Here is a 24,919-nt window from a genome sequence, read left to right as displayed (position 1 = left end):
ACTCTTCCACCAACTGGCCTCACCTGACATATGGCACAGTGAATACTGGTCCTCAGAATAACACAAGTGAGGTATCACCTGTGGCTCTCAAAAACAAAGAAGGCAAGACAAAGTTCATGCTCAATATAAAGTGGGGTCTGTGATAGTCTGTGCCTCAAGTTTTACCACACAAAATTGCATTTCTGAAGGCTGTCCAACACTACACTAAAAAAAGTGGAACATACAAATGTATGTTCTAAGACCAATGACATTGTTGTACTGGTATTTCTTAATAAAGCTAATTTCTTCTCGTATTTTGATGAAATAACAAAGTTTAAGGGTATGGATTTTTTAAAATGGTTGATGAAATATACAGAAGCATTCTTGAGGAGTAATTAAATATATGCCTCATTTGCATGTATTATGGGACAATGAAATAAGAATGAGTGCTTGCAGAAAATGCTCCAAGATTTCTGCAACACTCAGGAGAATGTTAGTAAACAAAAACTGGCCCTTAGAGTGGACACTTCAATTACAAATAAATATCCGATATTCTCCATTGCCTGGAGGGATGTTCTATACTCGCAAAGGCATTACAATCATTACTGTATTCAGTTCTTCAATAAAATATTCTGATGAAATAACAAGGTTTGGGGGCATAGAATTTACAAAATGGTTGATAAGATATGCAGAAGCATTCTTTGTACTTTGGTGTTTTATGAGGCACGAAAGAAAGAATGAATGAATGCAAGCAAAATCATCCTTTTGATGTGGGAAAATTCAATTACAACTATATCTCCGACACTTTCTGATGTGTAAAGAAACATTTTAGTCACACGCAGAGAAAAAAGTTCTGGTCTTGTGGCCTTAAAAAATCATGATTATGTAATGAGAAAGTGTGTTGTCTGCTAAGTACATACAGTGAGAAAAAGTTTCCACTTTCAAGGTTAAGTTACCTATGGATGCAGCCAATCAGGGAGATTTATTCCTTGAAAGAAGAAATACCAGCACTGACAAATATAATTCATCAAACTACAGTTTACTGCTTTTGTCTACAATAACCCACATGTTTCAATAAATAGTTTATCAATCCCTTCCCAAACGACATCTGAACACAACTTATTTCTGAGCATTATTACTGTTAGCCTCATAACAGCTTTTTACTACTGGTTTGTTTACCTGAATTTGATGGCACAGCTGAGGCAGATGAGATGCGCCGTGATTTCTTTTGTCCAACTGCTGACTTGCGCTTCTTTTTCTTCTTGCTGTTAGCACTGCTTGTTCTTTCTGCTGATACTTCTGGCTTACTGTCTTCAACATCTGATACCGAAGCTGAGCCTATCGGACTACCAACTGTCTTCCTGGTATCAGTGTCACTGGCTGCCACCATAGACACAACTGCATGACAGAATTTCCACTTGAGACTCGGTTTCCTGCGAACCTTGTCCTGACGAGAATGAGAAGAGGGTTCTGGCTGATGTGCTTTCCGTTGGTGATGCAAAGATTCAGACTTACTAACTGTTTCACGGACACATTTTGAGCCACCTGAATGTGCTACAGTTTTCCATTTCTGAAGTCTGCATTTCTGCTGCAACAGTTCCTTCATTTCAGCAAGATTAGTCTCCACTTCTTCCCCTGGAGATGTGTCATTACTGGAGTCTTTAGGTGCTCGTCTAATGCCATTATGTTGAGTGTCATGTTTCCTGAGAATGCAACACAAAATATATTACTTGCACTAATGGAAATTAAGATTAGCAGGTTTATGCTGGTGATGGGTATAAAACTTCGGTTTCACTCTGGGAAAAGAACAGACTGACATTGTCCAAGAAACAGATAATGACAAGAGTATTTGGATCTAAGAGGAAAGTAGTGTTGGTAAAAGCTGCATAATGAGCAGCTTCATAATTTGTATTTTTCGCCAAATAGTATTAGGGTGATCAGATGGGTTTGGAATGAGTCAGATAGGAAATGTATATAAAATGCGAACCTCGATGGGAAAAACAACTTGAGATACCTAGGTATAGATGAAAGGATAATATCAAGGGATTTTAACTGGAGGCTCCTTCAAAGGGTAGGGAATTTCTTGACTAGCTGAGTGACAATTAGTTTCATAAGAATGACTCTAATTATACTGCCTGATATGGAAAACAAATCTTGTTACTTTCATATTATTTGATTTCAATGCAGACTATAAGGACAAATTGTTGCAAGCAGAATTACATTAACAAAAGTTCCTTGGTTTTCTTTTAACAAGGCTTTATCACTACAGAACTTACTAAGTAATATGACATATTGAACAGCATAGGGGTCAAGCACTTGTGGCTAATTTTAAGCAGTTTTTGCCTAGAGAGCGAGAAAAGCACAGAAAACCTCAGTCAACAAAGGCAGCGTATGGCCCAGATCTGAACCTTGGCCCTCCAATATACAAAGCACGCTACACAACATATCAGATGCATATACATATGTGTATAACATAACATGTGATGTGTACCTGCCACTTTTCCTAACTCTTTCCATAACTTCATTTTTCTTGGTGTCCTCCCCTGCAGAGGTTTCTGAAACTGAAGCTCTATGCAGTCTGCGGGCTCCTCCTTGTTTCTTGTTAGGTTTTCTGCTTCTATCCACTGGGTCACATTTTTGTTTTTGAAGATTGGAAAGTTTCTGTGAGCAGGCCTGCAGAAGTGATCCCTCGGCTCCCCGGCCGCTCCAGTGTGTTGGAGCATTTGGCTCATGGCAGGTGCAAGGAATGCCTGTCCACAGTTTTGTTTGCAGGAGCGATCTTTGCTTAGTTTGAGTTACCTCAGTCACTGGTCGTGTACTGGTCAGCTTACGTGTTTGGTTCATACTGTGGAATTAAATCCCATTTATTTAAGTTATAATAATGCATAATAAGACACATGGCCCCCAACGAACTTTACTGAAGAACAGACATGCGGAAGTCTAGACTTTTCAAGATCAAAAGAAAAAATCCCTTTGATTCATAAGCTGATTTTGAGCCTCAAACTGAAAGATTTTTACAGTAACTGCTTCAGCCTTGTACAGTAGCCCACATGTTACCTGATTCATCAGAACTGTAATGGTGGATGATTTCAGCACTAATCAAGATCTGGTCATGGTGAAAAAGAACATGGCCCTAGAATTAACCTTCTTTAAATACAACGGTCTATGAAAAGTTTTAATTGTATAAGGTTCTGATTCCAAAAGTGAAAAGTAGTACATTCAGTGTATCGTAAAGAAGTGGTTAATGTTGCACACCGTGATTACGCTTAAACACTGGCCTAGAAGAGAAAATTATATTTCTTGCCTTGATTCTCAAAAATTTTTCAAATTGTCATCTTGAACTTGTCTGAAACTGAAATAGTCACTCTCACACATGCCTAGCGAGCACAAAAAATTTTCTTTTACACTAGTAAAAATTCTGCACCACAGTAAGATGTCTTTTTCTGGATTTCCCACATTTACATAATTCCAGCAGCAACTTTTAAGTTGAGTACACATGCACGGTAAGACTGAACATGGCAGACCCACAAATGTGGGGGTTACCAGGTAGGTATACCTAGGTATAGAAGTACATAAATTTAGAAAACACTTACTAGGCCAACCACCGTCTCATGGCAGTAAATCACAGGGACAACTTTACTATTTTACCTAGTGAAAGGAAAGTAGGTGATTAGTTCTTCCCAGAACTTCTTGTATTTGTATACAGTTCCAAAAGGCAGGATTCCTCAAATTCCATAATACCGCAACACTCTAATATATATGGTGACAGCAGGAGCCAAAATAGTTTTATAGCCTCTCTTCACCTACAGTAAGCTATAAAATATTTCAGTAGTCACAAAAAAATTTGCAAAATCTTTCACCAGTAGCAGATATGTTTTCTGAAAGCAGCAATATTAAAGCTCACTGACTTGCCAAACTATGCATGAATTGCACAGTTCTTGAGAACTTGGTGTCCCCACATAGAGCGTCAAGATCCCCTGGGTAGTCACGATGACCCACAGTTTGAGGAACCAAGACATAATGCACAATTACATGATGAACATACCCAAAAGACATTTGGGTTGATTTATGTCGTCGAATGTTCTCTGTCTGTTGATACTGAGGCTCCCTGGTGACAGCAACTTCAGCTTGCTTCTCTGGCATATCCTCACTCGCATCCATATTCATTACTTGAACTTGTGCCGAGGTCACAATCAGTTCCGGAGGCATATCACCACAAACAATGCACTTATCTGTTGACACTGTAAGAAAACATTAAGAAGCTTTATCTACAATCACCTGTGCTACTTGAAGACATACAGTGCTTTATATTTTGATGTTGGAATCTGGTAGTATCAGATGGTCCTGGTTTCTATTCCCATTGACATCTCAACGAAAATGTTTTGTGCACAAATTAAAACATTTACCTCTACTGAACTTTAGATTTAAGAAACGTAAAGAGCACCACCTGCTACTGCCTTAACATGGTGGAGAGGTTTGTGTGCACTGATGTGGAGAGCTATGCTAGTGGGGAAGTAAGCTTCTGGTAGAGAGGGTGAAGGACAAGGCTAAGATGATACCAACAGTTACTCACTGGTCCTCCAGGATGGTGGTTAGGTGTGAAGCTAACAATATTATCTTGAAAAAAGAATATATGTTAAGAAACCTAATGATGGATATCAGGGGGATAACTTATGGACTAAAGAAAGAAAGATTTAGAAGCGGAAAGTGAAGAAACAATGGAAAAGGAAAGTAAATAGGAGGAAAGGTTATGTGTTATAAAGGAAGTCAAGGTTCTTAAAGGACCACACAGCTAACAAGTTAACTACATAATCAAGTAAGTCAGTCAGTAAGAGAATACTACACCTCAACAATGTCTCAGGGCCCACACTAAGCTACAGGAACCCTCTGTCGAGCATACTGTTGCTACTGATCTAGAACAGGGAGTAGCAGAATAATTCATCACTGATTCTTCCACTTCAGAGTTCAGGAAGAGGCTATAACTGTATTTTCTACATAAATTTACATCCCCTGCATTTACTGACAGATATGTGGATCTCAAGTCATGACAACAGACAACTCAACCTGTGTAAATGCATCAAGCCATGTGGCCTGCAATAATATTGGAGCAAAGACAATTGCAAATTGGATAATCATTCATTTTAGGATTCTCAGTAAACTCAAAAACAATTTAGTATCACAGAAGTTATTATTTTGGGAACCAGACCTTTCTTAAATTGTCAATCCACTTACCCCTTCCAGGAGAAACATCAGCTTTTGTACGACTTCTACTACGATGACGCCACGATGAACTGCCATCTCCAGAATCTGTAGCCAGATCATCAAGGTCACTGCCAGGATCTGTTCCCAAGTCAATAGTAGCTCTATGTACCATAAGAGTGGGTCGAGTTCGCTGAGGTGAGGGACTCCAATCCAGAGCTGCTGGAGCAACTGATGCACGTTCTGGCTAATAGTGTGATCAAAATACAACTGAAACTCACACACTACAATTGTGCTAGAAATTCATTCCCTTATTTATTAAAGACATTTCATATTCATGAAATTTTAATTTAGTTCTGCTGTTATTTCTTTTATGGTTGTAAAGGGTTTAACCTTTAATCTCATGGAAACACATTCTTCTGTTAGTGTTACATCACACGGTCTATTCTTTGCTGCCTTGGGATAATATGAGTTATACAAAATCTAATTTACATATGTCCTGTGATAATGATGTTTTGACAATCTGGTTTATAATGTCCAGGATTTAATGTATGTGACATTTACAGGGGACATAATCATAAATATGTACAAATTCATGGATAAAAAAAACTGATTCCAACTAATTTTAGAACATTAAAAACTGAAGCTGAAATAAAGAAACTGTGTACACTACCATGTTCCCTGGTGGTATGCCAGTTTTCTGATGCTCTCTTCTAGGCGAAATAGGGGAAGAAGGTGGTACATGCAATGGTAAACAGCATTCTTCTGTTCCTGGTACACTCCCCATGCCAGCCCCTTCCTCTTCAGATGAACTGCTTGTGTCACCCACATCACTGCCAAAACACAGGTGTCATTTTTCAGCTAATCTGGTGAAGTAATGTATCTTAGTGTACTGGAATTCCAAGGTGCTATCAGATGAAAGGAAGCGTTAATGTGTCTTACAGACAACTGTAAGGGAATTAAAGGACAATATTAAACTTAATCACAGTGAAACTGATCACGAGGATGTGACCTCACTGTAATTGTGGACTTGGTATTAATATTCTTAAACTTCTGGTTTATATAGCCTGTTATCAGGTGCAGTGCATATAAGGAATATACATTACAATAGCACCAAAACTTCAAACCACAGTCAAATATAAATCTGAATAGAAATTTCTGCTGGGATGTGATGCTGCAGTCTGCTTGATTTTTAGTTTATCCTTTGGCCCTGAATGGAGGCAGTGAATTTCTCAGAAATGTCAGTGAACTTCAACCAGACTATAGAGTGTCACAACCCGGAAGACTGTACTGTTCATAGTCACCCTTGTGAGAACCTGAAATCAAACGCAAAGATCTGTCTGTAGATCTGCAGCTGATCTTATTTGTTTTTTTTTTCAAGGAGAGCTGAAAGTGATTCACCTCCTTCAGTAACTGCGATTTTTGAGCAAAATGACTGCTATTTGTAGATATTTTAAAATACACATTCTACATTATTCTACTACTTGTACGAAGGGCGTTCCATACATAATGCCTCCTATTTTTTTGTGTTAATATGTAATGTCTGAACTGGATGTTGGTGGTGTAGTAAAGGTTGAACCTTCCCACCAATGTACTGTTAGTTTGGTTGTCATGCGACAGATAGCGACAGCAGAGCAGTCTATCAAAATAGCGTCTGACATAGAAGTGCGTAAGAAACAGAGATGTGTTATTGAATTTCTCACTGCCAAACAAACTGCACCCATTGACATCCATCGACGCTTGCTAAAGGTGTATGGAGACGATACAGTGAATGTCAGCACAGTGAGGCAGTGGGTAGTGCGTTTCAACAGTGGCGAAAGTGAAGTGCACAACAAGCCACGCCCTGGGCATCCCTGCTCAGCTGCCACTCCTCACAATGAACAGCACCTCGATCAGCTCATCCGTACAGATCAGCAGATAACAACCAGGGAACTGTGTGCACGGCTTAATATCGGCTGTAATGCATTGGAAATGATGTTGGGGAAGCTGGATTATGGCAAAGTTTGTTCCAGGTGGGTCCCGCAGATGCTTACACAGGACCACAAAACTCATCGAATGGAAGTCTGTCAGGACCTGTTGCACCAGTTTGAGGCTGAAGGTGACAAGTTTCTGGACAGCATCGTCACCGAAGATGAGACTTGGTGTCACCACTATGAGCTGGAATCCAAAACACAGTCCATGGAATGGCGACATCCGGATTCCCCAAGAAAAAAGTTCAAGACCCAGCCATCGGCAGGGAAAGTGATGTGCATGGTCTTTTGGGATAGGTGGGGTGTGATTTTGTTGGATTTCCTGGAGCCTGGTGAGAGTGTCAATTGTGAACGCTACAAGATGACACTGACTAAGCTGAAAGCCCGCATTTCCCTAGTCAGGCCAGAGAAGCAGACAACCTTTCGCTTGCAACACGACAATGCTAGACCCCATACCAGTTTGGTGACCACCCCACACATTGCAAAGTTTGGCTGGACTGTCCTACCATATCCACCTTATAGCCCCGATTTAGCACCTTCAGACTTCCATCTCTTTGGGCCTATGAAAGACGGACTATGTGGGCAACATTTTCCAGACAATGATGCTGTCATTGCAGCTGTAAGAAAGTGGCTAGCCTCTGCTGGCGCAGACTTTTACGGGCATGGCATACAGGCTCTTGTTCATCACTGGCAAAAGTGTATAACGAATGGTGGTGATTATGTGGAAAAATGACTGTAAGTAGCTGCAATCTTGCTCTATTTAACTGTGTTATTATGCTTTCTGTATCTGTTGTAGTTTTCATTAAAAAAGAAATANCTGAATTCATCCTACACTCGATGACAAATATCTTGCGTCACTGAGTTCACCGCAGCTGTGATACAGTTTCTTAGGTCATTCAAATTTGTGGGAAGAGGTGGTACACGCCACACAGTTGTTTGCGATAGTCCAAGTTCTCTACTAGCACTACGGGTTGACTTCATTGGGCTGCGCTCAAAGTTCACTCGAATGCACTCCACGTTCTCCTCCGATACACGCGATCAGCCCGGGACGCAGTGATGGAGGGCACTAGCAGTAGTACTAGAAACTTTGTAACATCCTCTTTCAAATGTACTTTACAGAATTCAAATGCAACATACAGTTCAGGAAATATAGTCAATTGAAATTGTGTCCATATTTCTGAATCACTCTGTACATGCAATAGTTTTGTAAATGTAAAACTTTGTACATTATTGGTTAAATTCTACTTAATCTATATTTCATATATATTTTATGTGTTTCGTCCATATGAGGCCATTATCAGGCATACACAATCATAAAACTGCTAAACTACACTATATCACTTCATTGTGTATGAAATATAAACTCTACAAATTTAAGTTTCTTAGTTCTTAAAATCAAGCTGGTGCTAGTTAAAACACACACTAATAACCAGAAACATATATTAAGTAATGTTTAACCAGTAACCTACGAAGTGTTCTATTTACAAGACTGTATGACACATACATATCAAATGACAAACTAATGCAATAGGCTGCTCAAATGTCATATTATCCTAAATCTGCCTGCTTAAATCACATAAACATGGCATATACAAGCTGATTATGGGAAGAGAATGCCACATTTCTGATATGTAATATAATGGTATCCAGCCACTAAGACATGCTATTTTGTCTCTGGAATATGGAAAGGATGTAAACACATCCTCTGTGAGTCATCTATTCACAGCAAACTACATTATGGAGTTCATATTCACAGTTCTTCAATACTCTGCTAAGATTTATAAAATTGGAACCAGATCTCTGCTGGCAAGTTTAATATGCAATGTATGTAAACCTGATGAATGCCAACCTCCTCATCTATTGGGAACTGACATCTGTATCCAGGTCACATTTTCTTTTCACTGGAGGAAAAGCTTCACTCTCATACTAAACAAGCGAAGCAAGCCTTCCAGTGGTATATTACCATATAGCATTAGCACACTGAGTTCATAAAACACAATAATAGGCTGTAATATTCTGGAAGTGGTAACTCTGGATTTTCTACATACTCCTGTGTTTATGGTATCAAATACATTAAGCCTCTTACACATGACGCCACCATGGTTGCGCCACCAGGGTGGTGCAGCTGTATCAGCGAATAACTTTAAATGAAACCTTTCACATGTGGTGGCTGTGGCACCTCTGGAAGCGCTGCCATATGGCTGGTGGCAGAAGGACGCAATTTCTCGAGCCACCAGGTTGGCAGCGCCACCACCTCAGTCCATTGTATTATATGAAGGTCTTCACACGAGACGCGACTGTGAGTGCGGCCAGACGTTTCTGCATTGTGTTCTGTGAAGTATGTTGTGCCTTCAAACTCAGTGCTAAAATGAGTATGCTGTCCCTCATAGTGGTGTCCACACCAGTCAGTTTTTCTTTCATACACTGTAGCAGCTCATCAAAAGATGCAATGCTCATGCGCACAAGAATGAAAAATTTGTCGGGATTCTGTCGAAGGTCACTGTACAATGTGTACAAAATACCTTCCGTTGATCAGTCTTTTAAGATTGGGTGTACCCTAAATCTCCGTTTTTACGGCGTTTACGCAAACAGGAGAACAAAAAGATTAAAGCGCCTGCCTCTTCCAACTCCATTTTGAGACTGATCCTTGACTGGTGGCAAGAAAAAATATCCTTGCTGCCCGGAAAAGTGCCACCAAAATTCGTGGTGGCGCGACCATGGTGGCGTCATGTGTAAGAGGCCTTAGGCAATTAGTTACATGCTGATCACAGTGGCTGCGCAGTCTAAGCCAATAAATGTTTTGCCTGCTCAAAGACTGGGATGGGTTCGAATTCCACTCAAGGCATGTCTGTCTGTGTTTATTCTGTGTTTGTGGATCCATTCCTATGGCAGCACGCATTGGTTGTGGAGATTGGTTGTAGAGGAGGCCAAGGCTCACCCAGGGCTGTAGCACCGAGTGGTAGGTAGGTAGAATTGGGATGGAAGACAGAACAGGATGATCCTGGGTGTCTAAGGGTTTAGTATATTAACCTAGTATGCAAAAGGTCCTGGGTTTTATCCCAATGGCCAACAATTCATTATAGTAACTTATTTTGTAATCTGGTGCATTATTTCAAATTTAAGTGTTCACCTTTGACTAGTATGCCTGTATACTAATATGAAAAATGCAAATATTCATGCCACAGATACCAACGCAGTAGTTCCTTGTTGAGTGTGTTCATGCAGTGAAGTTTTATGGTCTGCCTGAGTAAAGAATTTTCTACAGGAAACCAATTTTAACAAATGCTGTTCTGTTTGATATTGAGAATCAGTTACAAATGTTAAATTCACTGTTATAGCAATACAATTTACCTGGAATAGTCTGAGAGGTTGATATTTGTCGGTTCATCAGCACTGGACCCTTCTTGAACCAGTCTGTTAATAATCTTACAACGAAGTCTCTCCTACAGATGCATGAATGTATGGCCTGCACATTACATAGAACTAAATTTGTATACAATTAAATTTTAATTAGATTTGAAATCTGTCACATTAAACTTCTACATATATTTACTATGGTAGGATAACTAACACTTTGATTACTGGTGTCTAAAAAATATGTGTAAATCAACTCCTCACTATTAACCCTATGCACATCATAAACTAATTCTTACATTAAAACTGCCACATCTGAAGAGTTGAGCTTCATATTAATCACTTAGTACAACATTTCTGTCAAGAGATGGCACCCAGTGTGATATACCAATGTTTGAGAACAGAAAAAAATATGTCTAAAAAATATGTGTAAATCAACTCCTCACTATTAACCCTATGCACATCATAAACTAATTCTTACATTAAAACTGCCACATCTGAAGAGTTGAGCTTCATATTAATCACTTAGTACAACATTTCTGTCAAGAGATGGCACCCAGTGTGATATACCAATGTTTGAGAACAGAACTGGCTTTCACACCATCAATACCTGTGGCTGTTTGAATGTAATGTGAGAAGTCCTCTAGGTTTTTCTGTGCAACTACAATTACACAAAAGCACTCTTGATGGGGCAAGCATGGCAGGGCTTGGCAGTCAAAGGACTAACGTGGGGAAGAACACCAAATACAGGTCAAGACAGTTGAGACTCATAATATATCTGGCAAAGAAGGCACTTGATATACTTTGATAAGGTCTCTTCAAAAAATTCTTGAAATGAGGGTGTGCAGCAGCAGTGCATTGGTCATGTCAGTTGTTGTTTCAGTGATCTTGTAACCTAACCATTAGTTATGTAAGCCATTTTGTTCCAAGTGGATCTGATGTTCCATTTTGTCTTTTTAACTAGTTTTGTGATCAAATGTGTTGTCTCTTAGCATTCAGTATGTAGTAGATAAAGGAGCAAAGAATTTGTGTTAAATTCTGTTTCAAAGTAGGGGAAAACAGCTACAGAAACACATAACATGTTGCATGAAGCTCATGGTGATGATGCCTTGAGTCAAACAACAACCTACAAACAGTTCAAACGTTTTAAAAATGGAAGAACATTAATGGATGATGATGATTAGTCTGGTCAACATTCAACTTCAAGATCCGAACATCCGACTACCCAGGTGAAAAATGTTAATCATAGAAAGCAATGACTGGAATATCCACTGGTTCATGCCACACAGTTTTAACAGAAGATTTAGGAATGTATCAGGTCTCAGAAAAATTTGTGCCAAAAATCTTGACTGATCAGAAACCGCAGTGATTTTACATCTGTGAAAATCTCCTCCAAAGAGCAAATGATGGAGATCTTTTGAAAAATGTCATTACTGGTGGTGAGATGTGGGTTTATGGTTATGATGTTGAAACCAGACAACACTAGAAGAGTCCTGCTCCGCCTCGCCCCAAGAAAGAATGACAGGTGTGCTTGCAAGTGAAAGCAATGCTGCTTGTTTTTCTATCATCAAGCATTATGCATTATGAATACACCCCTGAAGGTCAGATAGTTCATCAAGATTTTTGTCTGGATGTTCTGAGATGTCTGCAGGATGCGGTACGAAGAAAGCGAGCTGAAATGTGGGAAGCTGGATACTCCATCACAATAATGCGCCTACTCACACAGCACTGTCAATTAGACAATTCTTGGCAAAACATTCAATTCCTACTCTTCCACAACACCCCATTTCACCTGACCTATCCCCTCCAAATTTTTTTTCATTCCAGATACTCAAAATTCCCTTTAACAGAAGATTTCAGACAGCAGAAGACTTCATAAATAATGCGATGAATGACTTAAAAGGAGATACCAGAAACATCTTTTGAACAGTGCTTCCAAAAGTGCAAAAGATAGTTGAAGAGGTGCATTACTGCACAAGGGGACTATTTTGAAGGGGATAATATTCAATAGGTTCTAAGTTAAGAAATATATTAATTACAGACAAATTTCGGGAACTTTCTGAACACACCTCATATGTACCAAAATTAAATGGTAAATTGTTTTACATCCTTATGCTGAGAGAGAAATTCCTTGCCAGGCATATTTGAGCAGCACAGTTTTACTGTCTGTCAGTCATGATATGCCTATTTTATTGAAGTAACTAGACATCCCAAACCCTAAACATGTTTCTAAATATATGTACCAAAACTTGCTTCAGAACACAACACTTTTCTGATAAATGTTAAGTGGGTGAAAACGAGTCTCTTACCAACAAAATGGATCCAGTAGGGAAGCAGAGATAAAGAGAGAGTAGATTTGTAAAATAATTACATTCTCACCAACAAATAAAACAGAGTTCAGTGAATTTCCTTTCACACTAACTAATATAAGGATAACAACATATTTCTAGTTTAAGATGGAAGTACCAACTGTATGCTTATGCTCTGACAAAATGAACTTCCATGGTATTTAATACTGAGAGTCCTTACATAATTTATCAATGAAACTGAACAATTGAATACTGACAAGTCCTAAAATAAAAGCATTTTTTAACACTGACTATATCTTATACATTTTCTAAAAAATGATTATGAATAGTAGTAATGAACAGCATTGTCCATTTGGTTATGATGCGACAAATTAATGTAGAAGTTAAATTAAGAAAAAGGAGGGAATATTGTTGGATTATAGTCTTATTAATCTTTCCACAGATGAATTCAGCAGATAAATTACAGAAATTAAAGCACATTCTTAAAATTCAAGATACTGCAATTATCCTTATCTCTTTTAACTGAAATCTATCTGCTTGTTCAAATGCAGAAGGATAAATCAGCCCTAAAATTATTCTCTTAAAAGAATACAATTTTATTCTTGACTAGGTTCATCCTGGTCTGTCACACTAGCAATATTATGAAAGGTTATTAACACTGTCCAGTGTGATTGATAGATATTTTTTCTTTTAATCATTCATCTTTTACATGTTTCGGTCAGCGCGACCATCTTCAGGACATATCAATACATGCGGAAACTACTACGAGTATTACAGTGTGATTGGTCATTATCAATAAATACAGACACCACTATTGCAATGTCATGAATATAAAATATTATCCCTTAACAATTACAGCAATGTGAATGAATTTATTAAAATATTTATGAATTATTATGGTTAGTCTCTTCACAAGTATGGTTTAGAAAACTTTGTTAAAATCTAGAACCAATTTGGTTCGTACCCTTCATACTGCTTCTCTTCACAGATCTGTAAATGTATGAAGCAAGGTCTCTATCCACCGGACGTCTCTGAAACTACGCCATCATTTAATCTTGAATCATAATTCCAGTTTATCTCTCATGAAGTTTTCCATAATTTTTCTTTGACATTCAGTCATATGACTTCAAATGCTCTTCCACTCCAAAAAAAAAAACATTTCCCTACACTTTTCACAAATGTATGGGATCATATGTATTAAAACACAGTTTCAATTTACAGGTTTTCCAACCTTGCCCTCCAAATTAAATTTTTTATATTGAGCTATGTTCAACATTGTAACTATGGACACAAATAAACAAGCTTTTTGTCAAACAGATCTTCTCACCTTGCTTGGATCTTCATCACAGAAATCAAGGAGTGTCTCACAGAAATGGCGTCCCATCTGCTCATAGTCCTGTATAGTAAAGTGTGTGCCAGCACGTCCTCCAACATCTGACCCTCCAAATGATGCTTCCATTGTGTAACTGTTTGCAACACCCATCATCCACACAACCACTCGACCTGTACCTTCTTTACAGCGTTGTATTCTAAATTTACAGTTCTCAAATGAGAACTAAAATAAATAAATAAAAACTATTAGACCAATAATGACCATGTTCCTAAAGGAACATCATACTTAATCGAAAGAGATTGCTTTTAAGTCAAAATATGGACACATTGTGAAACAATTATCCTTGACATAAAACAATGCAATACCTTGTCAGCAGCATTCTTGTGCAACATCAGCGGGAACACCTGTTCTTGAAGGCGGCGATCTAGAGATCGCCGAGTTTCACACCCATAAATAAAGATATTGTGTTTGCGTGAATGGGCATGCAGGTCACAGTACATCTCAATTCCACATTCTTCCATTAACCTGTGATGAAATAAACATGCAGCTGACAGTCGAAGCAATGCTTTGGGAGGAACATGAATCTAAGCATTACTTTCAACATCTCTTTACTGTGTATGACACCAGTTTTACCCTTTCATTTCACACCAGTGTGAAATTTGATTTCTCTGATGAGGTTTACTTGGGGAGTCTGAGAATAAGGTGATAAGGAGAATAAATGGACTGAAGACATGTAAGCTAACAAAGAAGATGGGAAAAATGTGCATCTACCATAAACTTCTGTTCTCATTCTACAGTTTCTTTACAGCAATTAAACCAAGAAGGCTGAGGCATAAACATGCAAGGGAAAACAAGGACTGCAAAAATTATACAGTGAAAAAATGTCAGAAGAAATATCCCAAGAGTCCCATATGAAAAATATAAAAATTGACCACAGAGATGTTACCGTGAAGAGGCCAGCTGAACTGAACTGAACTTGCTTTTGAGTTCCAGTGACACTGATTTGCAAATACAACCACAATAAACAATGAATAAATTCTCGATCACACAGATTACTGCTGTAGGAAGACCCTGTACTGATTGTGTACACAGAAAATCTCCATGTCTTAAACAGCATTTCTCTAAGTAGTGTAGTGGAAAAGGACCCCTGATGGGGTATGAACATCTACGATCAAAAATTTTATAACAGCACCACTAACTACAGCATAATTTTAACGCCTACAGTTTGAAGTCCGTATATCAGGATTTTGTAACACCCAAAAGATGTGGCCTCCAAGTAGTAATTTCCATTAGATTTGGTGTAACGGCACAAATAAGAACTGTGAATCAACAAACAGCTCAGTTCCTGGATGTCAAATTACTGGGCCACCCTTTTCCCCAGGGTCACCAATAAGGATGGCCCATCCCCAAGTCCTCATTGGTCAAGTCAGTGAATCCAGCTGCACAGGATTTAGGGTTGGTATGACTATACCATAGTTCGGACAGTGAGGTGTTGTCTTCTCAGTACAAAGGTTCAGGTTCAGTCCTAGATGACTCCATACAGAATCTGTTGTGCATAAAGTGACACTGAAGCAGTGTTCTCTTTGGGTTTCCCTCATCATCATCATCCCTTCATTGCCCTATACTCATCTATCATCACCCTCTGAGGTGTGTAATAGGGGGCTATACATCCAAAGAGCCATATACATATATACTTTTATGACTGAGTGCTTAATTAATTTCTTACTGAATTTACCTGCGGATCATCAGCTTTGTGTGCCACACAGGCGGGTAAGTTTCCCTGATGACAGTGCGGTATTGTCTGTTCAAATCACGTCCTGTCAGAGAACAGCGGTTATTGCCAACTATCACTCCGTCAGGGTTCAACATTGGCACCAGCTTGAAGATGAACTTGTCCCGCAGCTCCTAACAGCAATGGAACATGATCTAGAGAACAGGTTGGAGAGAAGTTTCATAGCTACTGACTGACACTAAGTATACTGTACTTTGGAGTTTGGTGATTTAGTATTTATCTGCCATCTGTGAGTCTTGAATATCTGAGACTGAACGGAGAGAAAAAAATCAATTTTGATTTGAATGACATTTTCTCACTCTTTAACTTCAAAAATTTTCTGGTAACTGCTTCTGCTTTCTGCAGCCATAGGCAAATTACTCAATAAAAATGGTTCACAATGTCAGCTTGTCAACAAAATCTCTCTTTCTTCCTTTCTTATTTCTGCATGTGGTGTCTGATACTGAAAGAGACAAGCAGTATACTTCTGTGGACAGTGAAATGCAGCTAGTTATAAATTGTAATTGCAGTGAAAAAATTTATCTGGTAGATAAAATTCTTGTTCTCGTCTCGGTTCTCTATAAATATTTTAAAATTCTCTTCTCAAAATAAAAGTCCTTTCTTGCACATGAATAGCATACATACACATCCATATGGTGAAAAAAGTAAAAGGTACAGCACTCTATGCTTAATTAAACACCATACCATAAAGATGTACAGGCGAGTCAACATATAGTTCAACACATTATTCACTTCGGCACTTGATAGGCATAAGTGGCCAACTTCACACTGGAGAAGATATCTTTTGCCCATGCCAGAAATCAAACTCAAATTCCTTGGGTGTCCAGATTATAGCCTGTCACAATATCAGCCTAACTGTCCAAGTTCCACATATCAATAAGGTCCAATCATTATTTTTATGAAAATTTACCTTTGACTTGTTCCCCCCCCCACTTTTGAATGAAAATCAGGATTATGGTATATCACCATGGCTGTGAGCATGCATCTCTGTCCATCCTCGATCCTCGACTCTTCAATATCTTTAAATCATATGACAGATTTTCATCAATGTCATGCTAGCAGAAATCACCCACCCTTACAGTTTCTAATGCCCTGTCATGGATGCTGTGTGAACTTCTGAGGCTAGACTTATGCCAAGGAAGATAGGATTGGAGTGGAAAGTGCAGTTTGAATTTTGTGACTTCAGTCATGACTAGTTGAGCGATTATTAGCATCTCAAGAAGGGTTCTGCTCCATGTAGTTAGTTACACATGATTCTTAAAAAAGATGTTAAAGCTCAAATGCAATTGTGGGAACATTCCACATACTATATGCTGTTTCGCCGATCAACGGACAACACTCACTCCTAAGTCAATAGCACATTGCTCTCAGCTCTCATATTTATACAGCACCCACTTTCCAGCTCACTTTTCACCATCATGCGAGCTAACCAATCACATTGCTGCCACCACTAATATTTATACAGCACTAGATGCCCAGCTCACTCATAATCATTACACGCACTAGCCAATCAGCGCTCACAATTGCAACTGCAAATTTCGTTCCTCCATCAAGAATTGTATAAAAGGCGGAGCCCAAAGCTTGCAATTGTCAGTGACCACATCAGCCAGTCAGCCATCACACCTAGTCCAGAGCGATTGGTCTTCGGAGTCATCGGCACTTCACTGCATCAGGGATGGCTGCCTCGGCTCTCCGGAGGTCATGCCCGACTCACTGAGCAACTGGCGCACTCCAGCGACCACGCTCCGTGACCAGACGTCTTCCAGCAACCACGCTCTGCAACCAGGCAACTTCCGGCAACTGCCGCACTGCGACCAGGCAACTTCCAACAGCTGCCGCACTGCAGCCACAACATTAGCCAACACACCGTAGCCAACATCTATTTCTACTGGCGCACACAGCCCTACATCACCGGCCAGACAGGCCTACTAGCAAGGAACAAACGGCCCTTTTCAGGGCCCACAAACTTTCCAAAGTGGTCGTCTATTGGAGTATGGACAAACCCACACAATATATGACTCACCTGATTCATATTGCTTGGTAGGAATAGATTTTCAGAGGTTGTGTGTTGAAAATAAATGACAAATTCAATGATCAGTTCGAAGCTGCATGAGAAAACCTATGTTCATACAAATTCACACATCTATATTACAAAATGTTATCATGACTAATTTTATTGAGTTATTTTACAAATCTGTTAGTCTCTTAGATTGCATAGCATCAAATAGGTAGGATGACTGTTGAATACTGAACTATCAAGGATTTAAGGAAGGAAGCAGTTATGACATAACTGAGGCAGTATCTTGGCATTTGCCCAGACGGACTGCAAGAAACCTAAAAAAACTCAGAACAGTTCGTGTCGGAGCTTTTGAACTGAGCACCTCCCAAATGCAAGTCTACAGCACTGCCTCTAGACAAACCCATTCAGTCTCATGCCTAATGCAGTACAAAGAGCTTCTCGATTAACAGGTCTGATAGTGTTAGAATACAATAAATTTAAATAGTGTAAAATGATTAATAAAAATATGAGTTCACTCACTCTTGCCTGTAAGCTATCTCCTGTAAGGAAATCCATGAAACCTTTCATCATCCATGAAGCAGGAGTCTCACCAGGGTGGACACGGGCTGTGACAACTATTGCCTTCTTCTTCTGTGTAATCAATAATAAAGAGAAAATCATGCCAGCTGCAATATACAGGTTTACAAATAAACAATTGCTTATTCCAGAAGAAGTTCTAGCGTCTGTCTTCATGAGAGAAAAGAAAATGGCATAGCGACAGATGATTAAAAAATCTGACAATGAACACCAAGCAGTTACTTCATGAAAAACAGCTGTCTTGCCCAAATACTACAAAATGGCATTTGAACTCAACATTGCTTGGCAAGGGTTCACTGACTGAAATGCCTAGAACACTGCCAAGATGACCGTGTTTATAAGAATAACACTTAGGGTGCCCACACACCACCTGTGTCAAGACAAGCATCAAGACATGAGACAAAAGACGCAGTTTTGCTTCATTTGTGATTGGTCGGCATGAAGCTGACATCAGCATCATGACTGAGACCAGTGTGCAGCAGTTTTCATAATCTCATTCGTTTCAATTGTGCTCCTTTCTTTGCGTCATGTCACAGACATCATATCTTGACGAATGCCGGTGTGCGGCCTACCTTATAAAGAGACAGCCTGTTTAAAACACTGGTATGATTCATAGACATCTTTGATCTTGGTGATAAATAATATCCAAGACTGACTCAGGGGCAATTGATTTGCCCTGTTCATAGCAGCACAGAGACGAACAAACCAAATGAATCATATGCAATCTGGTTCAATATTTCATTTTTATAGGTGAAATGATTGGAAATTAATGTAACAAGCACAGAGTCATGATGATAACACAGGATTAGGAAATAGATGAAAGAGACTGAATAATGGAGAAGATAACAAAAGATGAGGAGGAAAGAATATGTAGAAGAAGAAAGCAGAGGAAAGCGAACGTTGTGGCAGTGATGGATGAGGAACCTTATACTACAAACAGTAAAGCAAGTCAATGTATCCACTGAAGGCTAACGAAGAGCCCACAAAGGTGTCTTGCAGATCTATAGAGAGCAGCCAACTCTTCAAAGCCTTTTCAATACCAATATGGGTCATCACATGAATATTGAGAGCCAATATTTTGTACTAGACTAACGTCATACTGAATATATATACAAGGTGGCCCGAAGCTCAATCAACTGGTTAGTAAAATGTATGCTAAAAAACATCAGGATTTCTTCCTTACTTACTGAATTAAAAAAAAAGGTCTGAAATTAGATCCTCCATGTTCAGTGCACAACTCACAATGCTGTGATACCGTTCTACGAATTGACTGGCAGGTTTAAATCTGAGGTAAAGGTCAAGTTGTCCCTGTGCTCACTAATTAAGCACTGTGCCATGAAGGCGTATGGGGGAGTTCATGTACAGACGCACATTTTCTTGACCTTAGCACTAGCTTGAGGTGTGGTCAGCTTCACGCCCCAGCTGCTTTACCTCAGGGGAGACTCTATGGTACCCATTTGATAGGAGGTTGGGTAGGCCCCAGAGCCAGTCTGGATGACATGGAGAAGGGAAAATTCTTGACCCTACCGGGACTCGAACTCCAGCCCCTCATACATCCAGCCTGTAGCCAGTCGCTACACCAACTTTGCTATCCCAGCTCTCTTAGGTTATACCTGAACATTCTCATTAATATGTGAGAGAGTTTCAGGCTAACTGACTTTTGCGCCACTCAGTATGTGAAGGATTATTACATATAAATTACAAAGAAATGTAAATGGATTTCTTTATAATCTGATTATCTTCCATTCCATTTTATGCCTGTTAATAGGATTTCAAGCTGCTCTTTATTCCAAGGCAGGAGAGTTCTGTTAAATATGCTGCAAGGGTACAAAAGCGCTTAACAAGTGCAGGAAATTAAGTGAGGCACATTAACCCCCCACCCTTGTAAGTACATTACCTTAGTTCTCATGGATTCATCTCAACACTTCCCAATTAAAACTTGCAGTGTCCATACATAAATTCATAAGAAGAGTGAATGGTGCAAAGGTTATCAGTACTGCATAAATCAATGTTCTTTAGCCATGTTTCAACACAACACAAGTTGCAAGATGCTTGCTGCTTGGTTTATTTAAAATGAATATAGTAGAATGATTAGAATTAGCCAGGATGGTGTTCCCCAGGGATGGAATTACTGATGACAATTTCTGCATTCAAATTGGAATGTGAAACCGAGACAAACTTGTTTTAGAATGCAGATTTTTGCTTAACAATACTGTATAAATTGCAGAGGTCATAGCACTACTGAATGGCAGATTTATTACGAATGGTAACTTTGGGGAGATGTATCAGAAAATCCTTTATGGTAATATCCTGAAAACTGGCCAGAGAGTTCATGAAAATATCCCAGTAAAGCCAGCTAATTTCCCAGCCAAGATTTGAACTAGGTATCAAACAAACATTAGGAAAGTAATCCACCACTAAGCCCCAACTGTTCTGTGAAACTGGATAAATACAATATTCGAATACTTGTTGTCTTCCATTACCTTGGCTTCATCTTGAAGTGACGGTGCTGTCACTGTCAGGTAGTATACATTGTTCCCTGCCAGTGAGCGACAAAGGAGGCGAAGCTTACTGTAAGTTGACTTCACTGGATGGTTCTACAAGAAAACACACACTCCTCTTCTAGAACTATTCACACTTTATTTGTCACATTAATCATGTTTATTATCCTATGCAGAAAGCCAAACACATTAAAACCTCCAAACAATCAATTTCTGAGAACCAAAATTTTTAGACTTCCATCATTTGGGTTCAATGGAAGAAAATTATTGAATCACTGAGTATCTATGGCTGCTGCTGAGAGAATATCCCATAACAGAAAGTTAGCTGATGTTGATCAGTCTTTGGGTGAAGGCACCATGCACAAGCAGACTGTACTACTGCACTTCAGAGATCCTTACTCTTCCCATCTACAAGGCGAGCTGAGTGTTCCATGGGTATAATTTGAAATTGAGAAGTTGTGGGTCTGGAATGGGGTCCACTCAGCCTCGTGAGGATAACTGAGGAGCTATTTCAATGAAATATCTGCTCCAGTATAGAAAACCAAGATTAACGGCCGTAGGAGTCCGTTACGCTGACCACGTGACACCCTCTATCCAGTAAAGTTGGCACTAACTTCGCCAGCAAGCGGCGGTTGCTCGGTCGGTATAGTTCGCTTGCGGACTACAGGCCACAGAGTTTGTTTGTTTTGTTTTGTAGCCTACATAATGATATTGTACTTTGCCACCAAACATATTTTCTTTTATTTAATACATATATGCCTATATATACATCTACTGAAGTTTGACAATGAGATCTCAAAAAAAGAAAGAGTTGGTTATCAGGGAATTATAATCTGTTTCACATAGAGCGTAATCTGTATAAATACTCTTGGAGGGTTTATTTACTAGAAGATGCAAACCCCAGGGAGAAGAGGGACCTTATCAGATACAGCAAGCTGACCCAAATAACCGAATAAAGGTCTAGTGACCAACAGGGAGCCAAAGGGGATATAGAGAACTGGGACACCTTCTCTGGAGGATATACACACGTAGTGACCTGACCCAAATGAATAAGGGGAAAGACCTTAAGAAGAAACCTAAAACCAACAAATGGGGCTTAGATATCTGAGACAGCAGCCTTGTCACTGACCTCACTGAGAGCTCGCCAGTACCTTCATTACAGAAATTTAATGACTTAGAATATGAATTGTACAGACAACAGTACCTAAGAAACGGAAAAAAAAAATACAGTGGACCCTGATTTAATGCTTCTTGACTTAAGATCCTACCTCATTTATGTTCAATTTCAATGACCCATTATCACTACTCTCAATTTTAAATTTTATCCACTTAATGCACTCCTCAGTTTGGTGTTTAAACTGACACTACCGAAGGAAACCCCAACTGGCAGTTTCACTGTATGCTGTGATGTACCTTGTCACTATGTATATCCTATGTACCTGAAGCTGACCGAGGTAATCCTGCAGATCAGTGTATGTGTACGGGTAGCAGTGTGCCAGGTACACTTGATCATTGTCATGGGGAAATTCAATATTGAAAGTTAAAGTGTAACTAGGAAGCTGGTCCTCTTCACCAGGCCTGCAAAACACAAATGTCGATGTTTGTTCACATTGCTTATAACAAGAACAACTGTCCAAAACAAAATTCTGTGAAACTAAAACATAAAGTTGGAGAGTTTAACTGGAATTCCAACATTCTAGTTGTGTAAAAATATGATAGTACCAGTAAGGAGCAGATGATTATAAATGTTTAGCAGCGAGCTACTCTCATGAACCTGTCCGTTTTAGTTGCGCACATTACCTTCATATGCATTAGTTTTTGCCAGTAGCATCCAAAGACTGTGTTACAGTTTATATTCTTAATACCAAACTGCAATGAATAAGTTACAATATTGAAACTCAACAGATTAATTATCATACTTGCATAACATTGCATCTGCAACCCATGTCTACAAATACTCGTAGGAGATACAGGGTTAGTGGCCAGATTTTTAATTTGGGGATAATAGTTCATCACCAAGGCACAGGGCATTTTAAATTTCCTTGTAAATTAAGTGAAAATGTGGGGCAGATAGTTTTATTGGAGACAGAGTCTATGACTTAATTGACAGGTTAACTAAGGTAAGTATGGCTAGGCAGCTGGTAATATGTTTCAGAAATATTTCCATGTGGGTATACATCAGCGATATATTACAAAGAATTAATTGGGTGCTTCTAACGACAGTTGCAGGAAACATAACTGTGTAGATCTAGGCTGTGTATACTAGTTTGGCAGCTGATGCAACTGTTTTGCCAACTGAATATTTCATTCGATAGTAATTTTAACAGCATCAGTTTCATCATCATCTTCTCATAAGGGTCAACTGTATATTTTCTATACCAAAGTACACTGAGGTGGTTTCAGTATAATGTGTTAATGTATAAGCTCTTCACATATTGAATCTCTTATTTGTTTTGGTTAGTGTTTACCTTCTTGTACAACTGAGGATATTAATAACTGAAGGTAACAGAATTACTGTGATTTACTTCTTCTATGCTGTATTACTGTGTATGAACATGGTTCCACGATAATTATGAAAATCTGACTCTCATATTTGTACACTGATAACAAAGATAACAGTCTCTGAAATGTTATGTTTTTTAAATAAAAACAGGACGATGAATATTGTCCAGAAACACAATAATTGTATTGTATTATTTTCACAGACTCTTAGATTTTATTCAAGTAACGTTTGTTTGTTTCATCACACCGAAAAAGTATAACATTTGTGTACGTTGCCATATCTTTCTGTAATCATTGTGAGTCACTTAAATCATGACCTCCAACCAATGGAAATAAAAAAGATTTTTCTATTCTTGGCATCCAGACTGGCTTTGGGGCTCCCCAGCCTCCTATCCAATGGGTATAGAGGGCTCTTTCCATGAGTGCAAAGTGGTTGGAGGGTGAAGCTGACCACTCACTTCCAACTAGTGCCAAGGTAAAGAAAATGTGGATCTATACATGCACTCCTCCATAAGTCTTTATGGCATAGTGCTTAATTAGTTAAGCACAGGGACTTTACCTTTACTAAGGCAATGGAAGCCATATTTTACCTGGAGGATAACAGTATTAGTATTGAAAAAGGGCAATGCTTGGTCAGCTGAACCATGTGTAAGCACAGCTGCAATAAAACAACACACAGCCATCAAAGGTCAACTACAACAGATATACAAATACAAAATAAAATATTACTTCAGAGATAAAGAAACTCCTTGATGACAGAACAGGCTAGAAGGCTAAAGAAAAATTATTTGCTCACTTACAATGCATCGTTCCTATAGTATGCAATATTGCCTCCACATCTTCTCCAACCAATGCCATTCAACTGAACATCTTTAGATGAGTAAAGCAATGGTCTCATGCCAACGCTATACAAACTCTCTGCTTTGCACATGTTCACAAAAGAAAATCTGGGGGGAAAAACACATAAAACAATTTTACACCATTATTCACACAAAATTCCAAAATTCACACTCACCTTTCTCCCCTAAACACCTTGCAGTAAAATGAAATGGTATGTCATGTACTGGTGTACTTCATCAAGATACTGACAACACCACAATTTGGTGTAATTCTGAGGTATAAAGATCTGACTGAACTGGGCAAGGTCAATACTGGGAAGTAAACAACAGGTCTCCATGCCGAGTAGCCAGCATCAAACTTCAGATCACTGGACATATTACATACATACTTAAACCAAGAAAAACGTTCTTGAAGCAGTAACTTATTTCAGAAACAAGACAAATATTGAACTGAACTTAAAGTGGTAAGTTGTGTTTGATCACTCTCCGAACCAAAATTAATGGAACATACTCAAAACAAATCAAAGGAACAAAGAAATGGCAAG

General features: G+C 38.9%; 1 protein-coding gene across 1 annotated transcript in view; it reads right to left on the bottom strand.

Annotated features, from left to right (window-relative positions):
- Window positions 1–693: 693 nt before the first annotated feature.
- The window catches only part of LOC111869770 (cytosolic carboxypeptidase 2), a 40,188-nt gene continuing 15,962 nt past the window's right edge, over window positions 694–24,919 (bottom strand). Inside the window, exons 6-18 of the mRNA XM_023861526.2 lie at window positions 24,336–24,482; window positions 22,473–22,611; window positions 21,016–21,129; window positions 18,476–18,586; window positions 15,880–16,049; window positions 14,510–14,669; window positions 14,139–14,366; window positions 10,500–10,591; window positions 5,852–6,011; window positions 5,212–5,425; window positions 4,025–4,220; window positions 2,471–2,824; window positions 694–1,682 (exon numbers count right to left, since the gene is read on the bottom strand). Of these exons, the coding sequence (XP_023717294.1) occupies window positions 1,127–1,682; window positions 2,471–2,824; window positions 4,025–4,220; window positions 5,212–5,425; window positions 5,852–6,011; window positions 10,500–10,591; window positions 14,139–14,366; window positions 14,510–14,669; window positions 15,880–16,049; window positions 18,476–18,586; window positions 21,016–21,129; window positions 22,473–22,611; window positions 24,336–24,482 (2,641 nt within the window). The 3' untranslated portion in view covers window positions 694–1,126. The remainder of the gene's footprint in view (window positions 1,683–2,470; window positions 2,825–4,024; window positions 4,221–5,211; window positions 5,426–5,851; window positions 6,012–10,499; window positions 10,592–14,138; window positions 14,367–14,509; window positions 14,670–15,879; window positions 16,050–18,475; window positions 18,587–21,015; window positions 21,130–22,472; window positions 22,612–24,335; window positions 24,483–24,919) is intronic.

The sequence above is a fragment of the Cryptotermes secundus genome, unplaced genomic scaffold, assembly GCF_002891405.2.
Source record: "Cryptotermes secundus unplaced genomic scaffold, Csec_1.0 scaffold93, whole genome shotgun sequence".
NCBI classification, from domain to species: Eukaryota; Metazoa; Arthropoda; class Insecta; order Blattodea; family Kalotermitidae; genus Cryptotermes; species Cryptotermes secundus.
Note: the sequence above shows the minus strand (reverse complement) of the source record. Positions and strands in the feature narration are given on the sequence as shown.